The sequence below is a fragment of the Ambystoma mexicanum genome, chromosome 9 (assembly GCF_040938575.1).
Source record: "Ambystoma mexicanum isolate Mex_15411 chromosome 9, UKY_AmexF1_1, whole genome shotgun sequence".
Lineage (NCBI taxonomy): Eukaryota > Metazoa > Chordata > Amphibia > Caudata > Ambystomatidae > Ambystoma > Ambystoma mexicanum.
In genome coordinates, this window is record NC_090931.1 from 1,461,283,815 (window position 1) to 1,461,308,777 (window position 24,963).

At 45.4% G+C, this 24,963-nt stretch overlaps 1 protein-coding gene across 2 annotated transcripts in view; it reads right to left on the reverse strand.

Moving 5' to 3' along the window:
- SPEG (striated muscle enriched protein kinase) overlaps positions 1 to 21,869 on the reverse strand; it is a 2,620,794-nt gene extending 2,598,925 nt beyond the window's left edge. For both annotated transcript variants that reach the window (XM_069616880.1, XM_069616879.1), the window contains exon 1: positions 20,608 to 21,869. In XM_069616880.1, the coding sequence (XP_069472981.1) occupies positions 20,608 to 21,028 (421 nt within the window). In that variant the 5' untranslated portion in view covers positions 21,029 to 21,869. The remainder of the gene's footprint in view (positions 1 to 20,607) is intronic.
- Between the last annotated feature and the right edge of the window lie 3,094 nt (positions 21,870 to 24,963).

Here is a 24,963-nt window from a genome sequence, read left to right on the forward strand (position 1 = left end):
CCAACGGGTTGGTAGAAAGAATGAACAAGCTGATAAAAAGTGTCATCCAACTGGCCACAGCAAATGCCATGCCTTGGAGAGAAACCCTCAAGGAGGCTCTGTACGCATATAGAACAACGCCACACTCCACCACCAACGTAGAGCCTTTCACCTTGATGCGTGGCAGAACTGCAACCAACCAATTAAGACCGGCATGGATCTTCTTGGACACCGGTGAGGCGAGAATGAATACAGAACCAAAATTGGACATAGAACAAATCCATAAAACTATAAAGGAGAAGCAGAAGAAGTACAAAACATACTACGACAAAAGAAACGGAACCAAAAGGGTGTTCTTTCAGGAAGGAGACTGGGTATGCATCAAAGAACCCAGGAAAACCCTAAAGGGTGAATCAAAATTTAGATCTCCTCAAAAGATCATACAGTGTCACAACAAGTCTGTCACACTGGACGATGGAGGAAGATGGTCTCACGACGACCTCGTGAAAATAACCAACGACACCAGCAAACCTAGCACTTCAAAAAACCATTTATATGATGCATGGTCAAGAGAGAATGTGAAGAGAACGACCAACGACACTCACAGACCTAGCACATCCCTAGATTCACAGGATGACGTGAGATCAAAAAGTGAACATTTTCCTGAAGAGAGATACCGCGCCAGACATACAAGAAAGAGCGAACCCTGTCACACCAATGGAGAAAAACCTGCCAAGAGCCTCTCAAAAAGGAATCGCAAAATTATCCGCAACTTCATCGACGACTTCATCTACTATTGATTACATATTAATTTAAATAATCAACTTATAAACTATCCCACCCTGCCTACCCTGTTTCCCCCCCCCCCTTTTCCGTTCCTCTCTTTCCCATAGATAAGGAGATGTTGTGATGTCATCTAGAGTCTGTTCCACCCGGAGCGAGGAACGCGGGTGTCCGACGTTCTGTTTGAACGCGCCGCCCAACCGCCCTCCTCACCTCCGGGGGCCGTACAATAAACCTCTTTCCCCACACTCAATTTGCCCCGGCCTCCTTTGTCACATGCATCGATGCCCGAACCAGAGCATTCACCAGCGCCTGCCCCACCCAACTTTACTTGAAAATGAACCAACCAGAGTCCTCCACCCGGCCTACTGGATAGTGGAAAAGACACAGTACAGCCCTGAACATACACGCTGGAATGGGGAAAGCTTCCGTGTTTGCCCTGCTTTCATTGAAACACTAGAGGGGCTCTGGTTGTTTGCCTGTATTGTAACTAGGCACAGAGATGCCGAGGGCAGTTGCTGTTTAAACCTAGCTTCTGCTACAACTGGTGGGTAACACAGTTTGAATTTCGCACCAATCAGATAAAAACAAGCATTGGCAATGGGAACAATTTTGGCTTTTCTGTAGGTATGGGAAAGGCGTTTGCCATGCACTGACGCAGTGGTATTAACTGGTATCATGTTGCCAAAGTGGTATTAACTGATATCATGCTGCCAAATGGTGCGAGTACCTGGGCATATATAAACAGTGCCTAATACGTGTACAGAAGCCAAAACTGTTGGCTTTTCCAATGCTTGTTTTAAAGGACTTCATTGAAGGACACGCATAGTGCTTATAAATTGAGTGGCTGCAGACAGACTTGTTTTATTACACCAGTAGCACGTTTACAGCTCCAATTACGTCATACCCTCTGAGACAACGGCTTTTAGGACAATCCTGTTCTCTCCTCACATACTCACTCATCGAGCAATTTCTTAAATAACTATTATGGTTGTATACACCAATCTCAAAACCAACGACATCCTGGCAAATCAATACTTTTCTTACGCTGCTGGTGAAATAGAAGTCCAAACTGATGCATTCAGCAGAAATGTTCTGGAAGGCGCAGGCATTCCTTGTAGTCATAACCTCCACCAGGCAAGTCAGTAACATACACATTTTCTCCTACGTGGAAAGCTGTGATCAGATACTGTTCAGGGTGCACCCTAAATTCCTCCCCAAGATCATATTGGACTTGCACATCAACAGACACTGTATTTGCCTACTCTTCTTTACTAGCCCGGCAGAGCGAGTGTTGCACACCGCGGATGATATAAGGCACAACAGTATTATCTAGACAGGACTGACTCTTTCCAAAAACCCGACCAGTTATTTGTTCAATTTGGCCCAGTTGATGATGGTCTTGGCTCTCCAAACAGGGAATCACCAAGTGGTTGGTGGCTTGCTTCAGACGTTGTCATAGTTCAGCCCTGAGAGCACTTACAGGTGCAGCTACTGATCATTCTACCACTTGTCAGGCAGCTATTGCAGCCTTTCATGCTGGAGTACCCTTACAAGAGATTTGTCAAGCTCCCGTTTGACAACGTGGCGTAACTTTACTCGACGTTACTACTTGGGTACGGATGTAAAGGCAGACACAGATGTTGGCGAGGCTTCCCTGAGACATCACTTTGAAACATTAAAAAAAATTATTATATGTGAAAAGAATGCGAACAATTGAGGGTTTAGATTGTGCGAATGCAACTTTGTTCCAAATGTTATTCTGTTTCTGTTCACACAACCCTATTTATGTTTGTGCAATGTTTATCAAGTACTACTGCCTCTCTCGCTCACCTTGCGCAAACTGCTTGTTGAGCTAAGTTAAGCATGGAAATCTATGAAAAATCCAATGCTGAAGAACAGAGACCATGCTTACCTATAGCCAGTGGTCGAAGTGCACGAAAAGAAGTAGTGGAACTATGTTCCCTGCTGTCCTGCCCAGTTCTCCACAAACCCCATCGATGTACCCCCTCCCACACACAATCGAAACCCCCAAACAAACACACCTACTATTTAAAGGAATGTTCAGTGGAGTGCACTGAAATGCAAACTTCAACTTCTTCCTTCACTTATATTTTAAAACAAAACCATTCCAGAACGGTTTCTTTTTCAAATAAAAGTATAGGAATGGTGAAACCTAAAAATAATAAGTATAGGAGCACTGCTCCCGACCGCTCCCGCCCACTTCGACCTCTGCCTATAGCTTCCGTTCTCCAGCATTTGTCTTTGTTACAGATTTACATGTGCCCTCCCTCCTGCCCGAGAGGCAGGGTATCCTAAGAATTGTCAGCATAGAAATCTGAGGGCAATCTCAGGGCGATGATTGTACCATTGGCCTCTTTGGTTGCAATATGGTCCTACATAATGCGGAGGATATACGATTCAAGTATCTTTACAAGTATGCACAGTTCGGTTTTATATGCACATACTGAGGATTCCCAGCCTGATGACAGGGAATAACCTAAGAATGGGATTCTGTGAAAATTACCAACAATGGAGAACCAGATTTACAGGTAAAATAAATTGCTGATCTACTTGATAGGGCTGGTCCTACAAAATACTCTCTCTACTCTGCTGGACCAGAGACCTGGCACTCGGCCATTGAAAAGAATACAATCACGTTGAAGGAGTGGGGTCCGACCATCATCGCAACAAGGAAGACGTATGACGACGCCATACAGTCCTGCCCTGGACCTGGGAAGTGATCCAACCATTTGTGTTTGCAGTTGGGAATGACTAAGCAGCAGTTACGGGACCACCCCCAAGGAATCCTGCACCTATTGAATTGTATGTTGCAATAACTATGAGAATATCCTGGTGTCAAAATGTTCACCTCATGAAGTATCCCAATTCTTATCCCATGAACCCTACTGTTTTATGTTCTTCAGTTTTACTCTTAGAATAAGGAATCTTTAGATGACTTTAATAAAGTCTTTAAACTATATATTGGTGCCCCTTTTATCTGTTTATCCGAGTAGCTATCCTGACAGATGATAGTAAGGTTTGAATATGATGACACCAATGGGGCTCAATAGTGTAGAAGGGCTACGTCTCTTTTTGAACTACGAGGTGTAGACAGCCCAAGATGGAAGATTATAATGTTGTCCTGATCCTCTAATCTCTTCTCTTTGTGGGAAGGCATGTGATCTTCATTCTGTCTTGTTCATTTGTAATTACCATTTTCCATTAACTCATAGATCCAAGTAAAGTAACTTACACAGTGTTGCACATCTTTTGCGCTGCCACAGAGCCTCAAGAAATGTGCAGTGCACCTTTGAGGATAAGGTGGCATGCGCATTTCTAAAAGGAACGCTAATGTTCTGACCTAACAAAGCAAGCATTTCCTTTATGTAACAGACAAAATCATTGGCATTGCCATTGCTTGTTAGTTTTGGCTGGGATGTTGCAGAATAAGGCTGTACACAACGTTTGTGCATCTGTTTGGCAGTGCTTTAGGTGGGATAAGCAATCGAGCGGGACGCAACATGTTGCAAAACTGTATTTGGAGTCTGGGCCTAAGAAGTTTCTGGTACGGCATTAACACCCCAAGTCGGAAAGGCAACATTAAAAGCTGTGTGTCCATGTAATTAAAAAGAGTTGCCTAGCAGATACAGTCGAGTTTTCATACTTGGAATGAAAGACGAAAAATCGTGTGTTCATTGTAGTTAATTTGCACGTAAAAAATCGACTAGAAATAAAGATATATTTATTTACCATTTAAACGTTATTAAACACTTTTTCTCTTTGCACCAAAAATAATCATGTCATAAACTGTTTTATGCAGAAAAGAAGACAAAAAGGGTGTAAATAACACGGCCACACCTCTATTATATCCATCTAGTTGGTTCCTCCAGTGATCACGGTGCAATATAGCAGGTAATAAACATAAGAACAGTGCATCTAATGAAAATAAGAGATAGAAATAAAAATAAATGCAAAAACATGGTGCAAGAAAATACTCATGAATTATGAAACATTCAAAGAACATATTCAGGTGAAAGTCTCAGTGTCTTCTGGAGGGGCCGGATTGCGGTTTAATTCGCATTCCGTAATTTATATCAGTGAAAATGATGCCATCTCGTGAGGCCTATGATGGATATTGGGGTTATCGTGTTCACTTACGTATATAATTAGTGGGGCACAGTCAGATAGTAATTGCGGCATTCGTCCCTGCATTGCCCCATCAATTTTGCTCATGACGGCTACATACCAGACTCGTGCCCACCATTCCTTAACATCTGTCTCTTCTTGGCCCTTCAAGTGTTTTGGTATCACCAGTCTTGCCGCAAACAAGAAATTAGTAACCAAACGAGAGCTTCTGGCTCCCAGTTTTTAATGGCCCTGTGAGTCATTGATGACAAAAAGCAGTACCAAGATGCGAAGTTCAAGCTCAATCCCACAGATCTCTTTAATTTGGGCAACCACTTTCTTCCAGAACCCTTGGCATTGGGGACACACCCACTACGTATGAAAAAAGGAGGCAAGGGACGTCCCGCACCTCCAACATAGGGGGAATGTTCCAGGTTCATCTTGTTCAACCGTTCCAGGGTCAAGTACCAGCAACCCAATAGTTTAAAACTGTTCTCTTTGAGCTGGACTGCCTGGGATGCCTTACCCGCCCTCGTCCAAATGTTGTAACATGTTAGCTCATCTGTGGGCCTTCCCACAGCCTCCTCCCATCTGGACATGAACCCCTGAGGGGCTTTGAATATACTGGAGTTCAACACATTATATAGGGATGCAAGTCTTGCTGTTGGGGGATCGCCTGCGAATAGATCCTCAAAGATGGTTGTATCACGATTCCCCTGGGTTGTTATGTGTGATCTGGTCACCCAATGTCGATGTTGGATATACCCGCATCTACCCAAGTCGTTGATCATAAAGGCCTGTTTGCATTGGTCAAACGAAAGAGGACGGTTATTGCGAAACAACTGCCTGAGTCTGTTCAGCCCACCCTCAGATCACCACAGGAGGCGCCTCTGGCTTAATCCCGGGGGGAACTGGCCATTTCCCCACATTCCTGTCATAGAAGAGGGGTAGGTAGTCGTAGCATATCACCGGACAGCCTTGTCCCAGTACTCCAACGTGGCACTAGTTGTTGGAAGCCCCCGCGCTCCCATTCTTCTTACCCTCAGGGAGATCCAACACCAGTGATGCAAGGGGGACCCCAGGGCATCCTGCTCTTTGGCGACCCAGTGCTTAGGATTATTCTTCATAGCCTGACTCTCTAGGAAGGGTGTGATTTGAGCGGCAAAGAGATAGCTTTCAATATCGGGGACTGCTAACTCCCTGGACCACTTGCTGTCATGAGCGTATGTTTAGTGAACCTGGGGGACTTTCTTGACCATATGAATCTAAAAATATGTGTCTGCTATTCTTTCAATGCTGCCCTGGGGATACAGACCGGTAACGCTTGAAATGTATACGATAGCCGTGGCAGTAGAGTCCTCTTGTTTGCCGTTATTCTGCCCAACCAGGAGATTTCAGAGGCCCCCCCATCTCAGTAAATCTTGCTTGGCCCAAGTAAACAGCAGCAGTATATTGGCTACATATAGATTGTTATACTTCACTGTGAGGTGAACACCCAAATATTTCATAGAATGGGAGGCCCATGAGAATGGGAAGTTGGATTTCAGACTATCAACCATCTCCAGTGATTCTGTTACATTGAGGATCGTTGATTTCAAATAATTAATCTTGAAGCCAGAGACCTCCGGGAATCTATCTAGCAGTGAAATCATATGAGGTAAAGAGATCCAGGAGTCCCGCATTTAGAAAAGGAGGTAATCGGCATAGAGCACCAGCTTATGTCGGTAGCCCGCTACTTCCACCCCAACAATATCCCTAGAAGAATGCACCAAACAGGCCAGGGGTTCCATTGCTAAGTTGAAGAGGAGGGGGTCCCCCTCTGTAAGTGTACAAGGTTCGAGAGGACCCCATTTACCTTGACCCGGATAGAAGGGAGGAGATTAGCCAGCACTAATTTACTAAAGCGCGGGTCAAACCCAAACCCGATGAGTACCTTGGATAAATTCCCCCAGTCTACACGATCAAATGCTTTCTCTGCATCGATTAAAAGTAAAGCTAGTGACCGTTTATGCTGCGGCGCCCAGGCCGAAATATCCACTGTCCGGCGAATATTATCAAACGCTTGGCGTCCAGGAACAAAGCCTGTTTGGTCCGCCCCTACTACTCGAGGAAGCACCACAGCTAATTGTAATTGTTTATTTGTACTGCGCTTATACACAAGTGAAGTGCTTCAAAGCGCTTAACCATGTAGCTAACAACTTTTGAGAATATACGGGCATCATAATTTAAGACTGCTATTGGAAGCAAAGAGGAACACAGTGTTGGGTCCTTCCTAGGTTTATTGAGTAGCGTTAGTGTCGATTCCCCCATTGATGGTGCTATATACCCGGTCTCCATGAAGGAATTAAACACATCTGCCACATCAGCAGAGAGAACTTCAGAGAATATTTTTATAAAACAGGGGCGTGAACCCATCCGGGCATGGAGCTTTGTGTCTAGGGAGGGCGTGAATAGCTTGTGTAACCTCCTCTACTATTATAGGCGTTTCTAATGTCTGTTTGTGTTCTTGGGGTTTTCGGGGAGGTGGACCTCCAGCATAAATGCATCTTGCTGTGAGCCATTAAGAGAGTCTGCTGCAAACAATTCAGTAGGATACTGTGACACTTTGCCCATTTTAGCAGGTTCATCATCGTTTTACAGGCCTTGCACGTCCCTCAGTCCCCCAATTGTAGTGCTGGTTCTCTGGGCTTGAAGCTTATAAACCAGAATACAGGACACTTTATTCGAGGTGCTGTAGTAAAAATGTTTCATCCTAAACAGTTTATGGGAGATGTCATCCGCCACAGCGCTTTTAGTTCTGCCCTTGCCACCTGCAACTGCCTGTATGTTCTCCTAGCTCCATCTACCATATATTGAGCTTCCCCCTCCTGGACTGTCCCCTCAGCTCGGATGTTCTGGGCTGTAAGGATTTGTTTTCGAGAAGACGCTAAACTGATCAGCTCCCCCCTCATCGTTGGCTTCAAAGCCTCCCATACCCCCGTCAATGAGACCTCTTCTGTAAGGTTCTCTTGGAAGTATTGGGTAATTCTCTGTGTGATGTTGGCGTATATCGTCTGGTCCACCAATAAAGAGTCATTCAACTTCTACCCCATGTACTTCCTACCTCCCAGTCCATACCCGTCTAGTTGTAGAGTAATGGGAGAGTGGTCGGACACCAGTGCTACTTCTATGGTGGCAGAGGATATTCCTGAGAGCAGCAACTTATATACTAGGAACAAATTGATTCTAGAGTAACTACGGTGAACATATGTAAAATGTGTGTAGTGTCGCCGTTGGGGGTGTAGGTGTCTCCACATATCTATCAGGTGCATGTCCCACATAGCCTATTGCTCTTACGCCCTTTCCTTCTGATGCTCTCTCTCTCTCTCTGCACTCCCTTCTGCTCTTCTTGCATCTCAACACCACTACTCTCCCCTCCCCACACCAGTTCTACTCTCCCCTCTACTACTACTCTCCCCTCTCCAAACCACCATGACTCTCCCTTCCCCACACTTCTACTCTCCCTATATCCACACTACTAATACTCTACCCTCTCTGCACTACGACTACTCTCTCCTCTCCACGCTATTACTATTCTCCCCTCTCCACGTAAGTAGTACTCTCCCCACTCCACAACTACTCTCTCCTCTCCACAGTACTACTACTACTCTCCGCTTTCTAAACAACTACTACTCTCTTCTGTCCATATGACTACTCTCCCCTCTTCCCACTACTACTACCTCCAGCAACACATTCTCCCACAGTCAGCCTCCTTTCACTCTTCCAGTTCTTTTAGTCTCACTCTCACCCCTTTCACACACTATCACACCCAAGTACCACTTTCTCTCACCAGCCAATACATCATCGTGCACACTCCTTCAGCAAACCTCTCCACATTCCTAGCAGCAACCTTCTTCCACTTGGTCTGTTTGTCCTCCTTCACCTCTCTTGAACTCACTCAAACAACCCACAATTTCCTTTATGCTCTTGCCATTCCATTCACTCTCTCCCTCACCTGGTTCCCAGAGCCAACCAGTCTTTCCTTTCCGCAGGGGAGCTGCTATAGGAAAGGAAATATATAAACGGGGTCTTGAGCCCAGCACATTCTTCGTATGATAGTCGCTTGTTTTGTTCCTCTCTCTCCTTTCTCCTCCCCCCTGCCTCACCTCTTGTTAATCTCCGGCTCTACCAGAAATGTCGTCAGGCCTAGTACAGTAGTCGCCTGTCTGTTTTCCCATTTCCTTCCTATCTCTGTTTTAGCTCTTGTACTATCTGAAATGTCGTCAGGCTGAGTACGATAGTTCATTTCACATTCTTGTTGTTCATGGCCTGTAAGAATGTAATTGTATTTTCCCTTGTTCCCTCCCTTGCCCTAGTAGCGCTTTGAAACACATTGTGTATAGGCGCCATATAAATAAACTATCATATCATATCATATGCATGTGGGTACTCCGGCTCTGGTCAATGGCAGCCTGATATATACGCAATCATTGTCCAAGTTCATGTGCAGGTTCTCCTGTGCTTTTGTGATGTCGGGTTTGGCTGGGTGACTGCTCTGCGGCCCCATTGTAGGTAAGAGTATTGTCTTTGAGGGTTGCGTTGAGTGTGCTCAGATTGCCGATATGTTAAGAGGAATGCTCCGCGTACTCGCTGATGCTGGACCGATGTCGGTAGTGTAATCATTGCTAATGTCTGATATGCAGATTGCTCAGAGGCAGTCTCTCTCCTGCGCAGATTTCTCATTCGTTCTTCCAATGGTATCCATGCTGGGAACTGTATTTTTGTAGGTGTAGCAGAAACTGACTTGCCAGAAGGGTGCACAACAGGTATGGGGCAAGCAAAGACGATACTAAAATAAACTTGACTCTAAATACCTAGCCTTTGACATTGATGGAACAAGGATTCCCATCTCACCAGTGGTTAACACTCTTGGGGTCTACCTTGATGCTACCCTCTCCTTGTCTTGTCAATTAAATCCGATCTCCTCATCGGCAGCATACACAACTAAATTGATGAATGCTGCCAGACCCTTCCTCTCCACAGACAGCTGTCTAATTATCGCGCGTGCAGTAGTCAATGCTAGACGACTACTGCAATGTGGTTTTTGCTGGTACTTATGCACACATTATTCAAAAACTTCAGACCATCCAACACAATGCTTTGCATGCAGCCTTCAATATTCCGACATCGGAACACATCTCGGCGGCACGAAAAGCGGTGCACTGGTTCCCAATTAGGGAGGGAATCACCTTTAAAAAGCTCACAATCACACATAGATGCATTTTAAAGCGACCCCTCCTACCTGGTCAATAAAATTGCCAAGACCCACTGGTCATGACCCACCAGAATGCCCTACACCTACAGACTAGTGCAACCCAAGTTCAAACAAAATAAAGCAGGAGGAGCAGTCAGTGCGGCAAAACAATGGAACTCTCTCCCACTTGCTCTCAGGGCAGAGGAATCCTACTAGGCTTTCCGGAGAGCCCTAATAAACTGGTTGTTTGCCTAAATCAAGTACATCAATCAGCTACACTGAGTGTGTTACCTGTTATCCCCTTGGGAGCCGTTTGCTTTGTATATTCAGACTGTACCCTCCCATAAACTATGTATACTCTGATTGTAACTACTCAATACATCTGACTTCTAGCCAATTGCCGCTATGCAACATGTAACGTGACTTAAGCAACAGCGCCTAGATGCTTTTGGGTTTGTGTGCCCTTTACAAATGGAAATAATAAATACATAAATACATTCACCCAACGAGGCATATGCAGAAGTGACAAGAGATTGGGATTTCCCCATTTTTCTCTTGGCCCCAGACAGAGTAATGGCCCTGACCCTGTATATTTAATAGTTTAACAAACTCAGTGTACTCCATTTGTGACAACCCCAGTGCACTCCGGTTTGACAACCAGATTAAATGACTAGTCGCCACATACTTTGTTTGACAATCCCTTTATATTTCCCGTTTGATACATTCTATGGGCCTCATTACAAGTATGGCGGTGTTGGTAAAAACAGCACCGCCATACTACAAGTTTGGTGGTAAGGAGGAGGATTTACACCCAACAAAAAGCTGGAGGTAAATCCTCACCACCAAAAATCGGCAGAATTACCACCGGCAGTAATTTTGCTGAAATCCTATGGACTCCAAAATGGGATTTCCCATAGGAAAGTTACGAATTTCCACCAAACTTGTTAAAAGACACAATGGGCCTCATTACGAGTCTGGCGGTAACCCCGGTGACCCGGTAATTCCGGAGGCGGAATTCTGTTAATCCCCATTCCCATGGAGTCCTGTAGGACTGTAGGACTCCATGGGAATTGGGAAGTGGAAACACCAGCACTATGCTGTAATGGTGCCAGTGTTTCCATGTCCGCCTGAAGGCGGGCGGTGTTAAACCCGCCAGGTCAGACCTGGCGGGAGTGACACCTCCTGCCTACAGGACTCTTAATCAGCCGGTCCAGAAAGAACAGTGGTGGCGGATTTACCAGTACCGTTCTTTCCGGACCGGCAGGGTCGTGATGAGGCCCAATATTTTACACTTTGACAAGCCCAAAATCTTCCCAATTTACACTGTGTAGATATATTAGCAGTCTGGGAATCCCAGTAAACTTCCAGTTTGTAAAATCCCAGTATATTCAAAGTTTAACCTTTCTAGTTTGCACAATGCAACTTTATTACAGACTTAACTACTCCAGCATAATCCCTATTCATCAACCCCAAAATAGTCACATTTTGGCAATTAAATGAATTCCCAGTTTGCCAATCCAAGTATATTGGCAGCTTTCCAATCGCAGTAAGAATTGGTTTTGACAAAAGCTTCCAGTAAGACAAACCGTATATATGAACAGTTTGAACAATGCCAGTAGTTTCCCATTTTGACCTTGAGATTACACTCCCAGTATGCGCATACTATATATTTCGAGGTTGCCAACCCTGGCATGATCCTAGTTGTTGCAATCCTTTTATATTTACAGTTTGACACACTTAATATACTCCCTGTTTGAATTATACCAGTATATTACAAATGTTACTACCTGGTTATTTCTGTTTTTCAAAAACCTACTATATTACCAGTTTGCCAATTCTAAAATGTTTTGATTTACCAAATTAGCCCAGAATACACAATTCCATAATACTTCCAGTTGAAACAATACTATTTTTCCCAGGTTGCATAGCATAATCCTATTTAACTGTTCCATAATGTGTGAATCTCAAAATGTGCCCTCGTAACTTGCCATGAGAAGTGATAATTGATTCTTGGCGAGTAAGAAATTGTTTGCTATATGTATTTGAAGAACTCAGGGGACAAGTGACTTATTAATGCCTGGCTAGTAAATTGCAATTTGAATTAATGTTGTACCCCTTTTTTCTCACAATAAATTGTTAAACAGATTTGGTTGTCTCGGGAGCATAGCTCAGGGGCAACAAGCTCACCTTGGAAGCAATACGACACAAAGCAACACAGGTTCGAACTCCAGGTCCACGCTTAGAAAACTCTGGGTATTAAGCGTGTTATAAATAACCAATCATAATCGTAATCATAAACCCCAGTTGCCTTCAGACCCTGAAAGAGTTTCCTGGGATTCTGCAACTACTGTGGAGGATTGTCCCAGGGTTTGCTACCATTGCCCAACAGCTTGTGGACTTCACCAGGGATATCCTTCTACACAGAAGAGCACAAGGCATAGCACCAGTCACAAGAAATCCTTATATTGGCCTGGGACCACTTCAGTTTGACACGGATGGACCAATCATAGCAGGTCCTAGAGGACCAAGCAGACTCTACCAGCAGCAGTCCTGGCCTAAGTGCATCCTCAGCCTCCATACATCCTGCACGTGGATATGATGCCCGTGTGCTTTCGGCGCAATTTAAGTACACAAACATAAACATAAAAATGAGATTGGAGGGATTTTAAGCTGTCCTCTATCAAGGTGCTAACAGTGTGATGAGAACTATCAATTTCGCCAGCAAAGACCTGTATGAGGCAGAACAGAACTACCCTGTCCACAAGAGGAATTTCCTGGTATTGAAGTAGGACATCACAGAGACGTTTCAGGAATACCTCTATGGCGCCACCTTCACAGTGAGGATGGACATTAACCCCCTTACTTATGTATTGACATTGGTGAAGCTGGATGCCATTGGACATCTGTGGCTTGCTGCACTGTGTGCAATTTCAATTGACAGTATAGACCAGAGCGCACTAAGATTGATGCTGATGCCCTCTCCGAGAGGCCTCATGCTCTCAATCCAGCACATGGAAGTAGTTGTCACCACAGGCCTCAGAGATATCAGCCAGGCTGATAGTTACTCAGAAACAGACAGAGCCACGGGTGTTGTGATACAATATGATAGGTTATTTATAACGCACTTAATACCCAGAGGTTTCTAAGTGCGGACCCTGGGATCGAACCTGTGTTGCTCCGTGTCGTATTGCTTCCAAGGTGAGCACAATGCCTCTGTGATATCCTCCCAGGACCTTGTGGACTGCTTAGGACCACTGACTGAGTCTGTGCAAGCCATGTACTGTAACATCACTACTCCGGACACACCTGAGCTGCTGCATCTCACCTGAGATGAGATCCGACATCGCCCGTTCCTCCACGTTACGACCAGTGCAGAGGATGTGCCTAAATATCACCTAGAAAAGCATGACCAATCTCTCTTGCTCAAGGAATGTAAGAAGCTCATTCAGAAGTGTGAAGTCCTGTACAAGAGTCCCGTTGGCAACCAAACATTACATTGCCTCGTGTTTCCATGTCGGTTTTGCTAAACTGTACTCTATGCCCTCAATAACCAGCATGGGCATCACAGCAGCGGTAGAACATTTAGTTAGTCTGCACAAGGCTCTTCTGACCACGACAATCTGCTGATGTATAGCAATAGTGCATGTCCTGCACCAGGTGTGTCACCTGGAAGAGGCTGCTTGTCCTGCAGCCTATTCTCACCACTTGCAGAGCTCTGGGCCTATGGACTTCTACAGCAACTTCTCAGACTAGAAATGGATCAGCGAGGGGTGAAGAACATCCTGGTGGTGACAGACCACTTCACTCTATACGTGCATGCCTTTCCTACCAAGTATCAACACGCTACCACCTTTGCCCGTGTGCTATAATGGGGGATGTATTTTTTGCACAGTTGACCCTCCAGAATACACTTGGATCAGATTAAAATTGACACTCAATGGACAGAAGCTGAAGCTGGTTGGCATCAAAGAGATCTGTACAACTCCTTAACACCCACAGGAAGAAGTAGCGGTAGAGAGATTTCATTGCACTCTCTTGGCAGGAGACCACGAAGAGTCACTATGTGGCAAGCGTACCAGCTTGCTAAGGCTCCTGAGGGTAGACAGCAGGGAACAATAGACAGTGCTATGATGCTATGGTCAGGTTTTATGCTCTTCAAGCTGGTGAACATGTGCTGTTCCAGAACCTTGGGAAAAGAGGAAGAAACAAGATGGGAGACTGGGAGTCTCAACCTTACACTGTAGAGCATCAGCTAGGCAAACTCACTGTCCACCACAGCGTGAGTAACATTGATCAAGAATCATCAAGACCTTGCAATGTACCCACCTTGTCCCTGTTGGGGAAGAGATTGAGTTGCTGAAAGCAGAGGCTGCTTGGCCGGTGACCAGAGAGCAGCGGCTGTATACTGATGACTGGCCAGACACTGCGTTGGCTCAATCCCCAGAAGCTTCTGAACCTCCTGCAAAACCGAGACAAGTTGTAAGACAACCAGATGCAGATGATATCAACTAAGACATGGAAAGCTGTCAGTTTGGTATTTACAGAGACCACTAAACTGAGCTGTCGCAAGTGTGGGCTTACACATCTAGATGGTGTTGAGACCCCACCCCTGACCAATGCATTCGCTATTTAGGTGAAGGCCATCCTTGGGGGTGAAGAGAGTACAAACAGGGGTAACATGCCAACTTCTCCCCAAAGGAACACATTACTTAACCCTGGTAATGTTCTTTCTGATGGATGTTCCTCCCACAGATTCCTTATCTTTGATATACCTGATATCTTTTAGGTTATCAGGTATATCAAACGTGAGGAATCAAAGATGAGAAATATGTGTGAGGACATGATCCATTAGAAGAACAAATGACTTACTCATGTTAATGTTTTTCCTGATGGATGCTCCTCCCACAGATTCCTCATCTTTGATATACCCGATATTGAGTATATATAAGATGAGGAATTCATGGTAGGACACGATCCATTAGAAATGGGGTTTATTGTCCAGAGCATGTGTATATAACTAATAATCATTAAACGTGTATGTGAGATTTTTTAATGGTACATCCCAGGCTTACTGTGAGTGTGTGTTGTGTGAGTGGGGACTGTGGCCTTCTGGTGAACCAAGGGTAGACTTCTGGGAGAAATGATCAGGGATTCTGGACCCTGCCACGATCTCCTGGCGAACACTGTTCTTTGCCAAATGGGTGTTGTTGTGATGGGCAAAAGTTCCAGTAGGCCACACCGAGAACAGCGCCTGTGCACATTTGAGTGAAGTGTCTAGCACCCTCAGCCTGGCATCCAACATTCTAATGAAGATGAAATGAGCACGTAGGCTTCAGGCTATATTGCACTGACGATCTCCAGTACTCCAGTATGGGTGAAACATGTATGTAATGTTTACAATGCTTGAGAGCTGTCCTGTGTTGCGTTGCAAATGCTATGTATCAAATAGCACTGCCCATTAGACAAAGATGTTTTCCTGGAGCAAGTCTTGCCATTCATGCTAATTTGCACCCACAATGCATTGCCCATCTAGCGCTGAAATGGAATTGAACTTGCAATGACGGCTCCGTGGTGGCTCTGTGGGTGACTTATAATAGGGTGGTGGTTACTGCCCTACAAGTTAAAACCTATTTGCCTTGACTTTGCCCAAAATTCTGTTGCTAATAACTTGCTGGGCGGCTTTGCGTGAAGTTTTCCAAAACAAATGCCTGCCACGGGTCTCTCTGAACCGGATATTTTGGGGGAAATTCATTAAACGCTTCAAATGTTATTAAGAACATTTAAAAAAAGCTGTTTTTAGGACTAATCCCATTCATTTTCCATAGAGAAAAAGGGTGGTTCGATAGATTTGCTCCAAATAACAAACAGCTTATGCCAAAGCGCTGTAGATGTCGATTTTGTTGGTTTGGGGAAAAACTATAAAGTCATTTTAAATAATTAGACGGAAAAGTGTGTGGTCCGGTCCCAAAAAACGTTTATATAGCTCCCATGTTGCATTTATCAGTGAGGCTTTTTAAAACTGTGATTTGTTTCCTTCGATGCAAGCGATTCCCGTAGTAATCCCAAGTGAAGCCAAATAAGAAAAGTACTCAAAACTATATTTAGAGGATAGAAAAGGGTGCACAGAAGGGAAAGAGAACCACACGTGTAGTTGGAGAGCTAAGAGTGGGCTGGGGACCCCATTTGTTCAAGACCGTTTTTGTCTTACCTAGTAAATTCTGCAGGATTTCTGTGGGAATCCCCTGGAAAGGCTGCATGAAACGCTAAAAAAAACAAAATGCGCCCCATGAACTGGGGAATGAAAGGGTGCAATAGGAGAGAGTCGGGGAGGAATTACATAGGGACGACATAGAATGGAAGATTGGGGCACATGGAAGGTTGGAGTGGAGCTGGGGTAGACTTTTAATTTGTCATGTGTTTTTCCAATTCCCACAGTAATCCACCATCTTTTATTCCATCGATGAGAGCCGTGTTTGCAGTAATTTCATAGTATATTTGCTTGGGCACTAAGGCAGGATCTGGAAAACAATATTTTTAAAATGTGTGCTAAAACATGCAGGTCACCACCAACTTTAGTACTACACCCATATCCGGTGGGATTTGATCATTTAATTGTGAAGGTGATATGGGCCTCGGCTGTATGTCTGGTTCACTGGTCATGGGATATGGGCCATGAGCCATGACTGAGTGAGGTGGTATGGGTCTCATTCAGGGGAGGAATTGGGCTGGAAGAAGAGGGAGCTGCGGTCATACAAAAACTGTCTTGCTGGGGCGCCATTCCGCGTTGACACACAGATTTAAGATGATCCGATTCATTGCAACAAAACTCATGAAATTCAGCAGATGTGTGAAGCAAAGACGATATTAACTCAGAGTCCCCCACCCTGTTACTCAGCCCATGAGCACATACATGACATCACAGCATGGATTAACAATGAGATCAAAGTGATATCAAGGGGAACATCTATTTGGGGCTCTGAATTAAGATGCCCAGCACATCCCATGACTGCTGAATTTTATTGGAGTTTTTGAGAAATAAATTGAATCATCTTAACTCTTTATTAACTAAAGTTTTTTCAATGAATATACACACACATATATATATATATATATATATATATATATATATATATATATATATATATATATATTGCGAGAGAGAGAAGGAGAGTGGGGGACATGTATTGTAACGTATGCTTTCTCCTTTTAAGTGGTAATAACCAGTATGTACAAAATAAATATCATTATAGGTATTTATATTAAAATTGGAGAAAAAAATAGTTTTAATGTCATTTTAAATTCACACAAGCCTCAACAAGCCACATTTGAGGTCTAGCTAGTCCCAAAGAATGGGAGGCTAGAAAACTTTGCAGCATGACATACAGGGCATGTAGATCAAATGTGACCCTTCCATGCAGCAGCTATCAAATTCTATTAAAATATTCACCACCAAAGACAGCTATGGTTAACAATAGCATATGCTTTAAGGAAGCCCAGATTTGGATACCCTGCCATTCGCAGGCAGTTGCCAACCTAGGCAGTTCAAATCTTGAACAGAACTTCACTGGAGCAATCACAAACTCATCTTTCTTCATACCATACCCAGCAACATGCCCTCATTAATGTAGATATCACGAGGAAATGCTTGTCTTTCCTATGCCTCATCGCTCTATTGTGCCTCTCCCAGCTCTCAAGGACTTTATAGCTATCGTCTCTCTCTCAATCCCTCTCTCTCGTTCTCTCTCTCTCTGAATCTCTCTCCCTCTCCCTCTATCTATCTGTCTTAGCTGAGAGAGCTGTATTTCATGGAAAAGGCAGTTTAAATGGACCATAGGTTAAGTGATAAATGGCCATGGCCACAGGCTGCTACCGAAAGAGGTTTGGCAGGCCTCGAGAGTTCCTACATCTATAGGTCATGCTATACCCATGAGGTAACCCTCATCCCTGTGGCTGTCCTATCTTCTATGCTTCCCACATGCCTGACCTCCAATTCCTGCACATGCAGATCTCCCAGTGGATCTCAGATTACAAACATTGAAAACATTTCCAATAGCACAAGAAACATTTCAGTTTCTTGCTTACGTACATTTGCCCAAAAAGTAAACGTGCAAACACGACCGTAATAGGAAAAAAACATTGTCATTCCATATTTCTACTGTCATTACTAATTCCCCAAACCGCAAGTCAGGCAGGCAGTCATGTAAGGATTTCAAAATGTTGAGCCCCTGGGATAGTCTGTACATTCGATTGGGAGAACCAAGCAGTGGGGGAGTTTTCAGGGGATTCAGCCAAGGCATGATATAGGTAGTAATGCTATCTGTTGGGACAGTGATAAGAAGATTCCCAAATATTGACTCGCAGGTGCATCGAACCACTGGTCCAACCGTTCACACTTTCCTAAGGCAAGCATTTCAGAAACATCTATTATGGCTACTGCAGGTTTCCCATGGCCATTTGTAATCCAAAGTGGTGCAAAGGGTGGCAGATGGCTGAAATCTACTGCACGTTAGTGGTCATCTCACGCGTCCACAGTGCCTTATTTGGTGGGCGCTTATTTGCAGAGACGTGCCCAGTAGCAATATAAAGGTTTTCTATCTTGAAAACTAGGATCCCGTATTTCTGCAGAATTATGGACAGATCTACAGATATGCTGTGAGATTGTATGAGAAACGTGTGCCTGTGAAAGCCCAGTCGCAATGATACAGTGGCAGGTTCTGCTCCTGGCTCACAAGCTACCCTTGAGAGGCCATTGCTTGTTGGACATCTCATGGCTTCTCTGTTGACCAGTCCACGAATACAGAACTGTAAAATCCAACGAGAAGCTGTGCCGTTAGTGCCATAATAGAGCATAACAGTTCTAAAACAATTTCCAAATTAATTTACCAGGACGCACCTGTGACAGGGAAACCTGATTTCACATTCGGGAATTCATCAGTATTTCTTCAATCAATGGAATCTATGCAAAACCTAATTCGGTGCAGACATCTCAAAATCTCAATTCCAACACCCTGCAGAACCAGATCTCACCTATAAGCAGGCTGTTATTGCACAGGAGGACCATAAGCAGATGGGCGATAATAGTTGATGGGCCTGTAAGCAGTGAAAGTCACTCACTGCCCGGTGATTCATCTCACTTTCATAGACTTGTAACATCTGCAGGGCTCTTCTCCCGGACTGAGTGCCTGCGATATCCATTATAGCTGCTAGCTCCGACCATAATGAGTAAACCTAAATTCCTCACTTAGTACAACAAATTAACCAGGAATAAAGGGTTAATTCCCAGGGACGTAATTTCGGGGTCGCCGGGTGTCGCACCTGTGACCCTGAGGTCTCCCTTGCTACCCCTGGGGTCTACCTGCTATCCCTAAAAAAAAGTTTTTAAAAAACACTTTTTTAAAAAAATTGAGGCTCCTAGCCTGTGGCCAGCAGCATGTGGTTCTGTGTTTCTTGAGTGGCTCGTTTTCTGAAAACTATAGCCGGTAAGATAACTCAGTGAGTTGAGCGCTACTGCTGCAATGTGTGTGTGATCTGCAGGTTGCAGGTTCGGCTCTCGGCAATGTCACCTCAGCCTTTCATCCTGCTGAGGTTGTTAAATGAGTACCAACACAGGTTGGGTCATAGTTGTTCCATATGAAGCGCTTACGCGTAAGTGCTATATAATAACACATAATTATCGTTTGGCCTTGGAGGTCTGCTTGCATTCACAGTTAATTTGGTAAATGGACCTATACGCACTGATATTAACGATACATATGGTGATTGTATGAAATGTATATCACTTTAGAGTGATATCGTAACCATAGTTTTCGTAGTGTACTTAGAATCAATGCTATGTGATGCCACTTCCTGTTTTGTCAAGGGGTGAAAGGTCATGTTCCATCGCTTCTCGCAATGTGACTTCGGGGTGGGGTCAAATGACATCACTTCCTGTGATGTCATCAGAGGTCAAGGGTCGTGTGATGTAACTTCCGCTACCCCTGGCATTTTGGAGAAATGACGTCCCTAGTAATTCCCCAATAAAATATAAATCCCTCAGAAAAAAGTATACCACCAATACATTCACTATAATCACAATACATAAAAAGACGTTATTCTGATAGAAATAAATATCAACTGCAGGAAAAAAGTAGAATCTACAAGCTCAGGCAGAATCTTAGAAGCTCAGGTAGTCTTCTCTGGCTGATGGCCCTCATATACTACGTTCTCATAACTGTTTTATCAGACCGCTATTTGTTCCTACCTCTTCTGCCCAATCTTACTGTGGTGCATCTCTGGAATCAGCTGCCACTGAATCTACCGGAAGAAAATGGCATCTAAAATCTAGACTCTGTTGCCACTGTCTGAACTGTGTTCTAATGTCTGTTATTTGTGACAAAACATCCCTCTCTTTATGCATCATGAATTTTTAAAAGTAAGGAGTCAACAAAGTGCCAAACGGGCATGGCATGCACAGACCATCAGTAACGTGACAAGTCTTCTCTTACCTTCAAGGTCGATGATGGCCAACACAGCGCTGGTCATTGCATCTCCATACACATTCTGCGCCATACAAGTGTAGACTCCGGCATCCTCCAGTTTACTCTCACGGATCCACAGTGTGCCATACTCTTGCCCATCTAGCTGTATGGGCTCCTCATTTCGGAACCAGTTAAGTGTGGGAGTGGGGTGCCCGGATACTGCCACCTTCAGTCGGATATCACAGCCAGTGCCGATGGCCGCATTCTTCAACTTCCGCAAGAACTGAGGTGGCACGTGAGAGGATGTAGCACCTCCGTCTGGCACCACCTTGTCCGAAGTTACCCTGGCGCGTTTTGGGGCCACGCCAGGGCTGGGTGGAGCAGACCGTGGTCTTCCTGTTCCTTCCTCGCCCTTAGAAAGCGTCATGCGCACCTGAGCTCTGTGCATGGTTCTCCTGTACGAGAAGTAAGTGTTAGAAAGATGTCCAAAGACGACTGCGGAACACTAATATGAAGCGATTGGAGTGAAAGATGGTTTACAGCTGCCGTTTGGATGGGGACTGGGGGGGGGCTATATCCCGTTCTTTTATAGTATCTGCTCTGTTGCCTTGAACAGGTCGGACTCTTTGACGTTATCTCCCGGTGGTGCTTTGTTCAGTTGCGAATCGTGCGGTTTCATGGGTCAGACACATCCCCGTTTCCATCCCCTTTCCAGTTTGACAATCCACGTCCAGACCTCGTCGTTGGAGCTTTGAAAAGGAGAACGCTCAGCAGGCCCCCCTCTGGCCTAGTCACTCACACAGCCTCTTTAGCTGCACCTGATGGTCCCCCGCTGTTGCTCAGTCAGCAGCACAAGCACAGTCCCAAAATAACTCCACGGCCCTGCTGGAGACGCTAGTGACCGCTGGACGCCTGCCAGCCCACAAGGCCTTTATCACTTAATTTCGAGCGAGGCGAGGGTGTGTGCAAGGCCCGCCGCGATGTCGGGGGCAGCTGCGGAAGGTCTGCGACCGAAAGCGAGGAGCCGTTGGCTTGGTTTCGTTCTGCCCAGGCCTCGTCTCCCGGGTTATTTCAAAGTAGGTCGGATGGAGCAGGTGACAACACAGAGAGAGAGGGAGAAAGCGCAGTGTACGTTCCTGGGAGCTGGGCAGGTGCTCGGTCGCCGGAGGCTGTCCTGGCGTTGTTGCTGGAGTTACTTGAACTGTAATTAGGTTAGCTGGCGTTGGACCTGTTGCCCCCGAACTAATGTAAAGGACCTGTTCTTGGAGGTCCCCAGGTCTTCAGCTGTGCTCACTCTCTCTCTGTCTTACACCCTGAGATGTGCTGAGCTCTCAGACCAGCCCCCACCCCCTGTGTCCCCTCCCCTCATCTCTCCTAAAGTGGCACTGGCAGCTGTCTCCCTTCTGATGTGTCACATTCCTTGGCCTGCAGAAACCTCACCTCCCCTCCCTGCACTCCCACCCCATGAAGCAGAGAGAGAAAGGGAGAACACTCGCAGAGGTCAGATTTTGGTGTGAGAATAGTAACCAGGGAAGGAGCACACAGTTTCTGCAGTGAGATCTGGGACGTTGTGAGCCCAGGAGCCTCTCGGGGCCAGCCTGCACGCCAGCGCAGCTGCCACCTTTACCACAGAGTATGGGCCTGGGCCAGGGCGAGAGACAACTTCAGATGGGCACAAGACCATTTCAACACTGTGCCAGGAACACACACAGCAGTAGTCTTGCTTCCTGGTATATTATGTCATTCCCCAAAGAATCCCAGTGTTGTAGATCCTGAAGCAGGAAAGGTGCCAGTGGGCACAGAGAGTAGCTTCTGTTCAGTGCTGCAGAAGAGAACACAGGGGGCTAAAAAGTGCCCAAGGGGAAAAGAGAATAACAGGTCACACAAAAAACCCTCTCCACACCCTGGATACTGAGGATCTATGTGATTTATCCAAAAGTAAGCTTGTCGAATTCTTTCTAATCGCACTTTCTTAACCGATTTTTTTTTCTGCCAAAACAGAAAAGGAGACCTCCTGCCACTCTCCCTTCTGTTCACCTAACCCCAACCCACCCTCTGCCTATTTGGGGTAAAAAAAGAAATGAGACACATGCCGTAAGGGAGTAGTTTCTTACCTGTAACTCCATTTCTCCAGCGTTGGTATCTTTGATGGATTCACATGCTTAGAATATTCCCCGTCGTCAGACTGGGAACCCTCGGTACACATATATAGTCGTTTCCTATAGGAAAAAACTTCCGACACTTGTGTGTCCTATCCACATCCACGTCCTCTCCGGGGCCGTCCACGCATGCCCCGTAGGACGTAATGGTATAAAAGACCCGCCCCCGCGGGACCCGTCAGATTTCGGCCCCTCCAAAGTAGAAAGGGGAAACCTGTTTATGCACATATCTTGCACATTGCATTTCGGGGAGGCTGGTGGGCGCATGTGAATCCATGAAAGATACCAACGCTGGAGAAATGGAGTTACAGGTAAGAAACTACTCCCTTCTCCAGCATTGGATCTTTCATGGATTCACATGCTTAGAATAGATTGTATAGCAGTATCCTAGAAGAAGGAGGTGAGAATGCAATGCAACATACATCACAAAACCACTCCCAGTCCAAATATATATATATATGTACGTAAGCAGCAACATATTTTTTGATATAAACATATTCATAATACATAATTATATATATATATATATCTATATATATACTTAAAATCGACACATCAAGGAAAAACAAACATAGGCAAAGTAAGAGACAACCGCTTCACCATATTTGGCTTACCTCATTGAAAAAGATGGCGCAGCACTGCCCTTCCCATCTGTACTTCATCCGCATGCTGCCTTTCCAGGCAGTAATGGCGTGTGAGCGTGTGTGGGACTGACCATGCCGCCGCCTGGCAGATGTCTGTCAGAGGAATTCCTGCCCATAGCGCCGCGGAGCGATCTCGTGGAATGGGCTCTAGGGTGCCCTTGTAGGGGTCTCCCGGCCTTGGAGTGACTAAAAGCAATCGCTGACGAGACCCATCGAGCCAGTCCTTGCTTGGAAATTGCCCTTCCTCTCGTCGACGGACCATATGCGATGAACAGCTGTCTGGTAGTTCTGAGTTCTTGCGTTCTTTGCAGATAAAACTTTAACGCCCTTTTCACATCAAGAGTATGAAGAGCCTTTTCCGCCGTCGACGACGGGGTCGCAAAGAAAGTAGGGAGGACAATGGTCGAGTGTTTGTGATAGACCGTCGGCACTTTCGGGATGAAAGTAGGATTAGTTGATAGTATCACTTTGTCCTTAAAGAATCTAATATATGGAGGGCCTATGACTAATGCCTGTAATTCCGACATTCTTCTAGCTGACGTAATGGCAATTAAGAAAGCCAGCTTCCACGATAGGAGCTGCATGGATGAAGAGGACATTGGCTCGAAAGGGGGCTTCATTAAGGCCGCCAACACCACATTAAGACTCCACGATGGTGGGAACCGCTTCGTAGGGGGAAAAGTTCTAAAGAGACCCCTCATGAAATGTTTCACAGGTCTGTCGCTGAATAACGGTGAGGACTGTCTCCTCCTCGTGAACCTTGAGATGGCCGCCAGGTGTACCTTGATGGATGACGAGGATAGCCCACTCGCTGCTAGGTGAAGAAGATACGGTAAAATTTGTTCTGGAGTTACTTCCAAAGGCCGTATTTCGTGCTGCGTTTGACCCCACATACAGAACCTTCGCCACTTGTATATGTATGACTTGTTAGTCGAAGGAGCCCTAGCCGCCTGCAGAATTCTCCGGCAATCCGACGAGACTTTCAAAATGCCAAATTCTGAAAAGTCAGGAGCCAGGCAGTCAGGTTGAGGCTGTCCGGATTGTGATGCCACACCGTTCCCTTGTCCCTGGACAGGAGATTCGGCACTTTCTGGAAAGCTATCGGCTGTTCCAACGACAGATGTAGGAGGTCGGAAAACCACGGTTGTCTCGGCCAATACGGTGCCACTAGAATGACCCGGCATTTGTATCTGCGAATCCACTGTATTGTCCTCCGTATAAGGGGGAACGGAGGGAAGGCGTACAGGAACTTGTCTGTCCACGGAAATGAGAACGCTTCCCCTAGGGATCCTTTCTGAGGCCATCTGCTCGCGAACTGGTCGCATTTTCTGTTTTCTTTCGTTGAGAAGAGATCGACTGAGGGGTGACCCCACCTTTCGAAGATTTTTTGCAGCTGAATGGTGTCCATCTCCCACTCGTGTATCTGAGCCATGCTCCTGCTCAGGGAATCCGCTTGTACGTTCTTCACTCCTGGAAGATGGTGAGCCACTATAGATATGTTGTGTTTCAAAGCCCAATGCCATACCTTTTGAGCCTCCACAGAAAGGGTCCTGGATCTCGTGCCGCCTTGTTTTATCAAG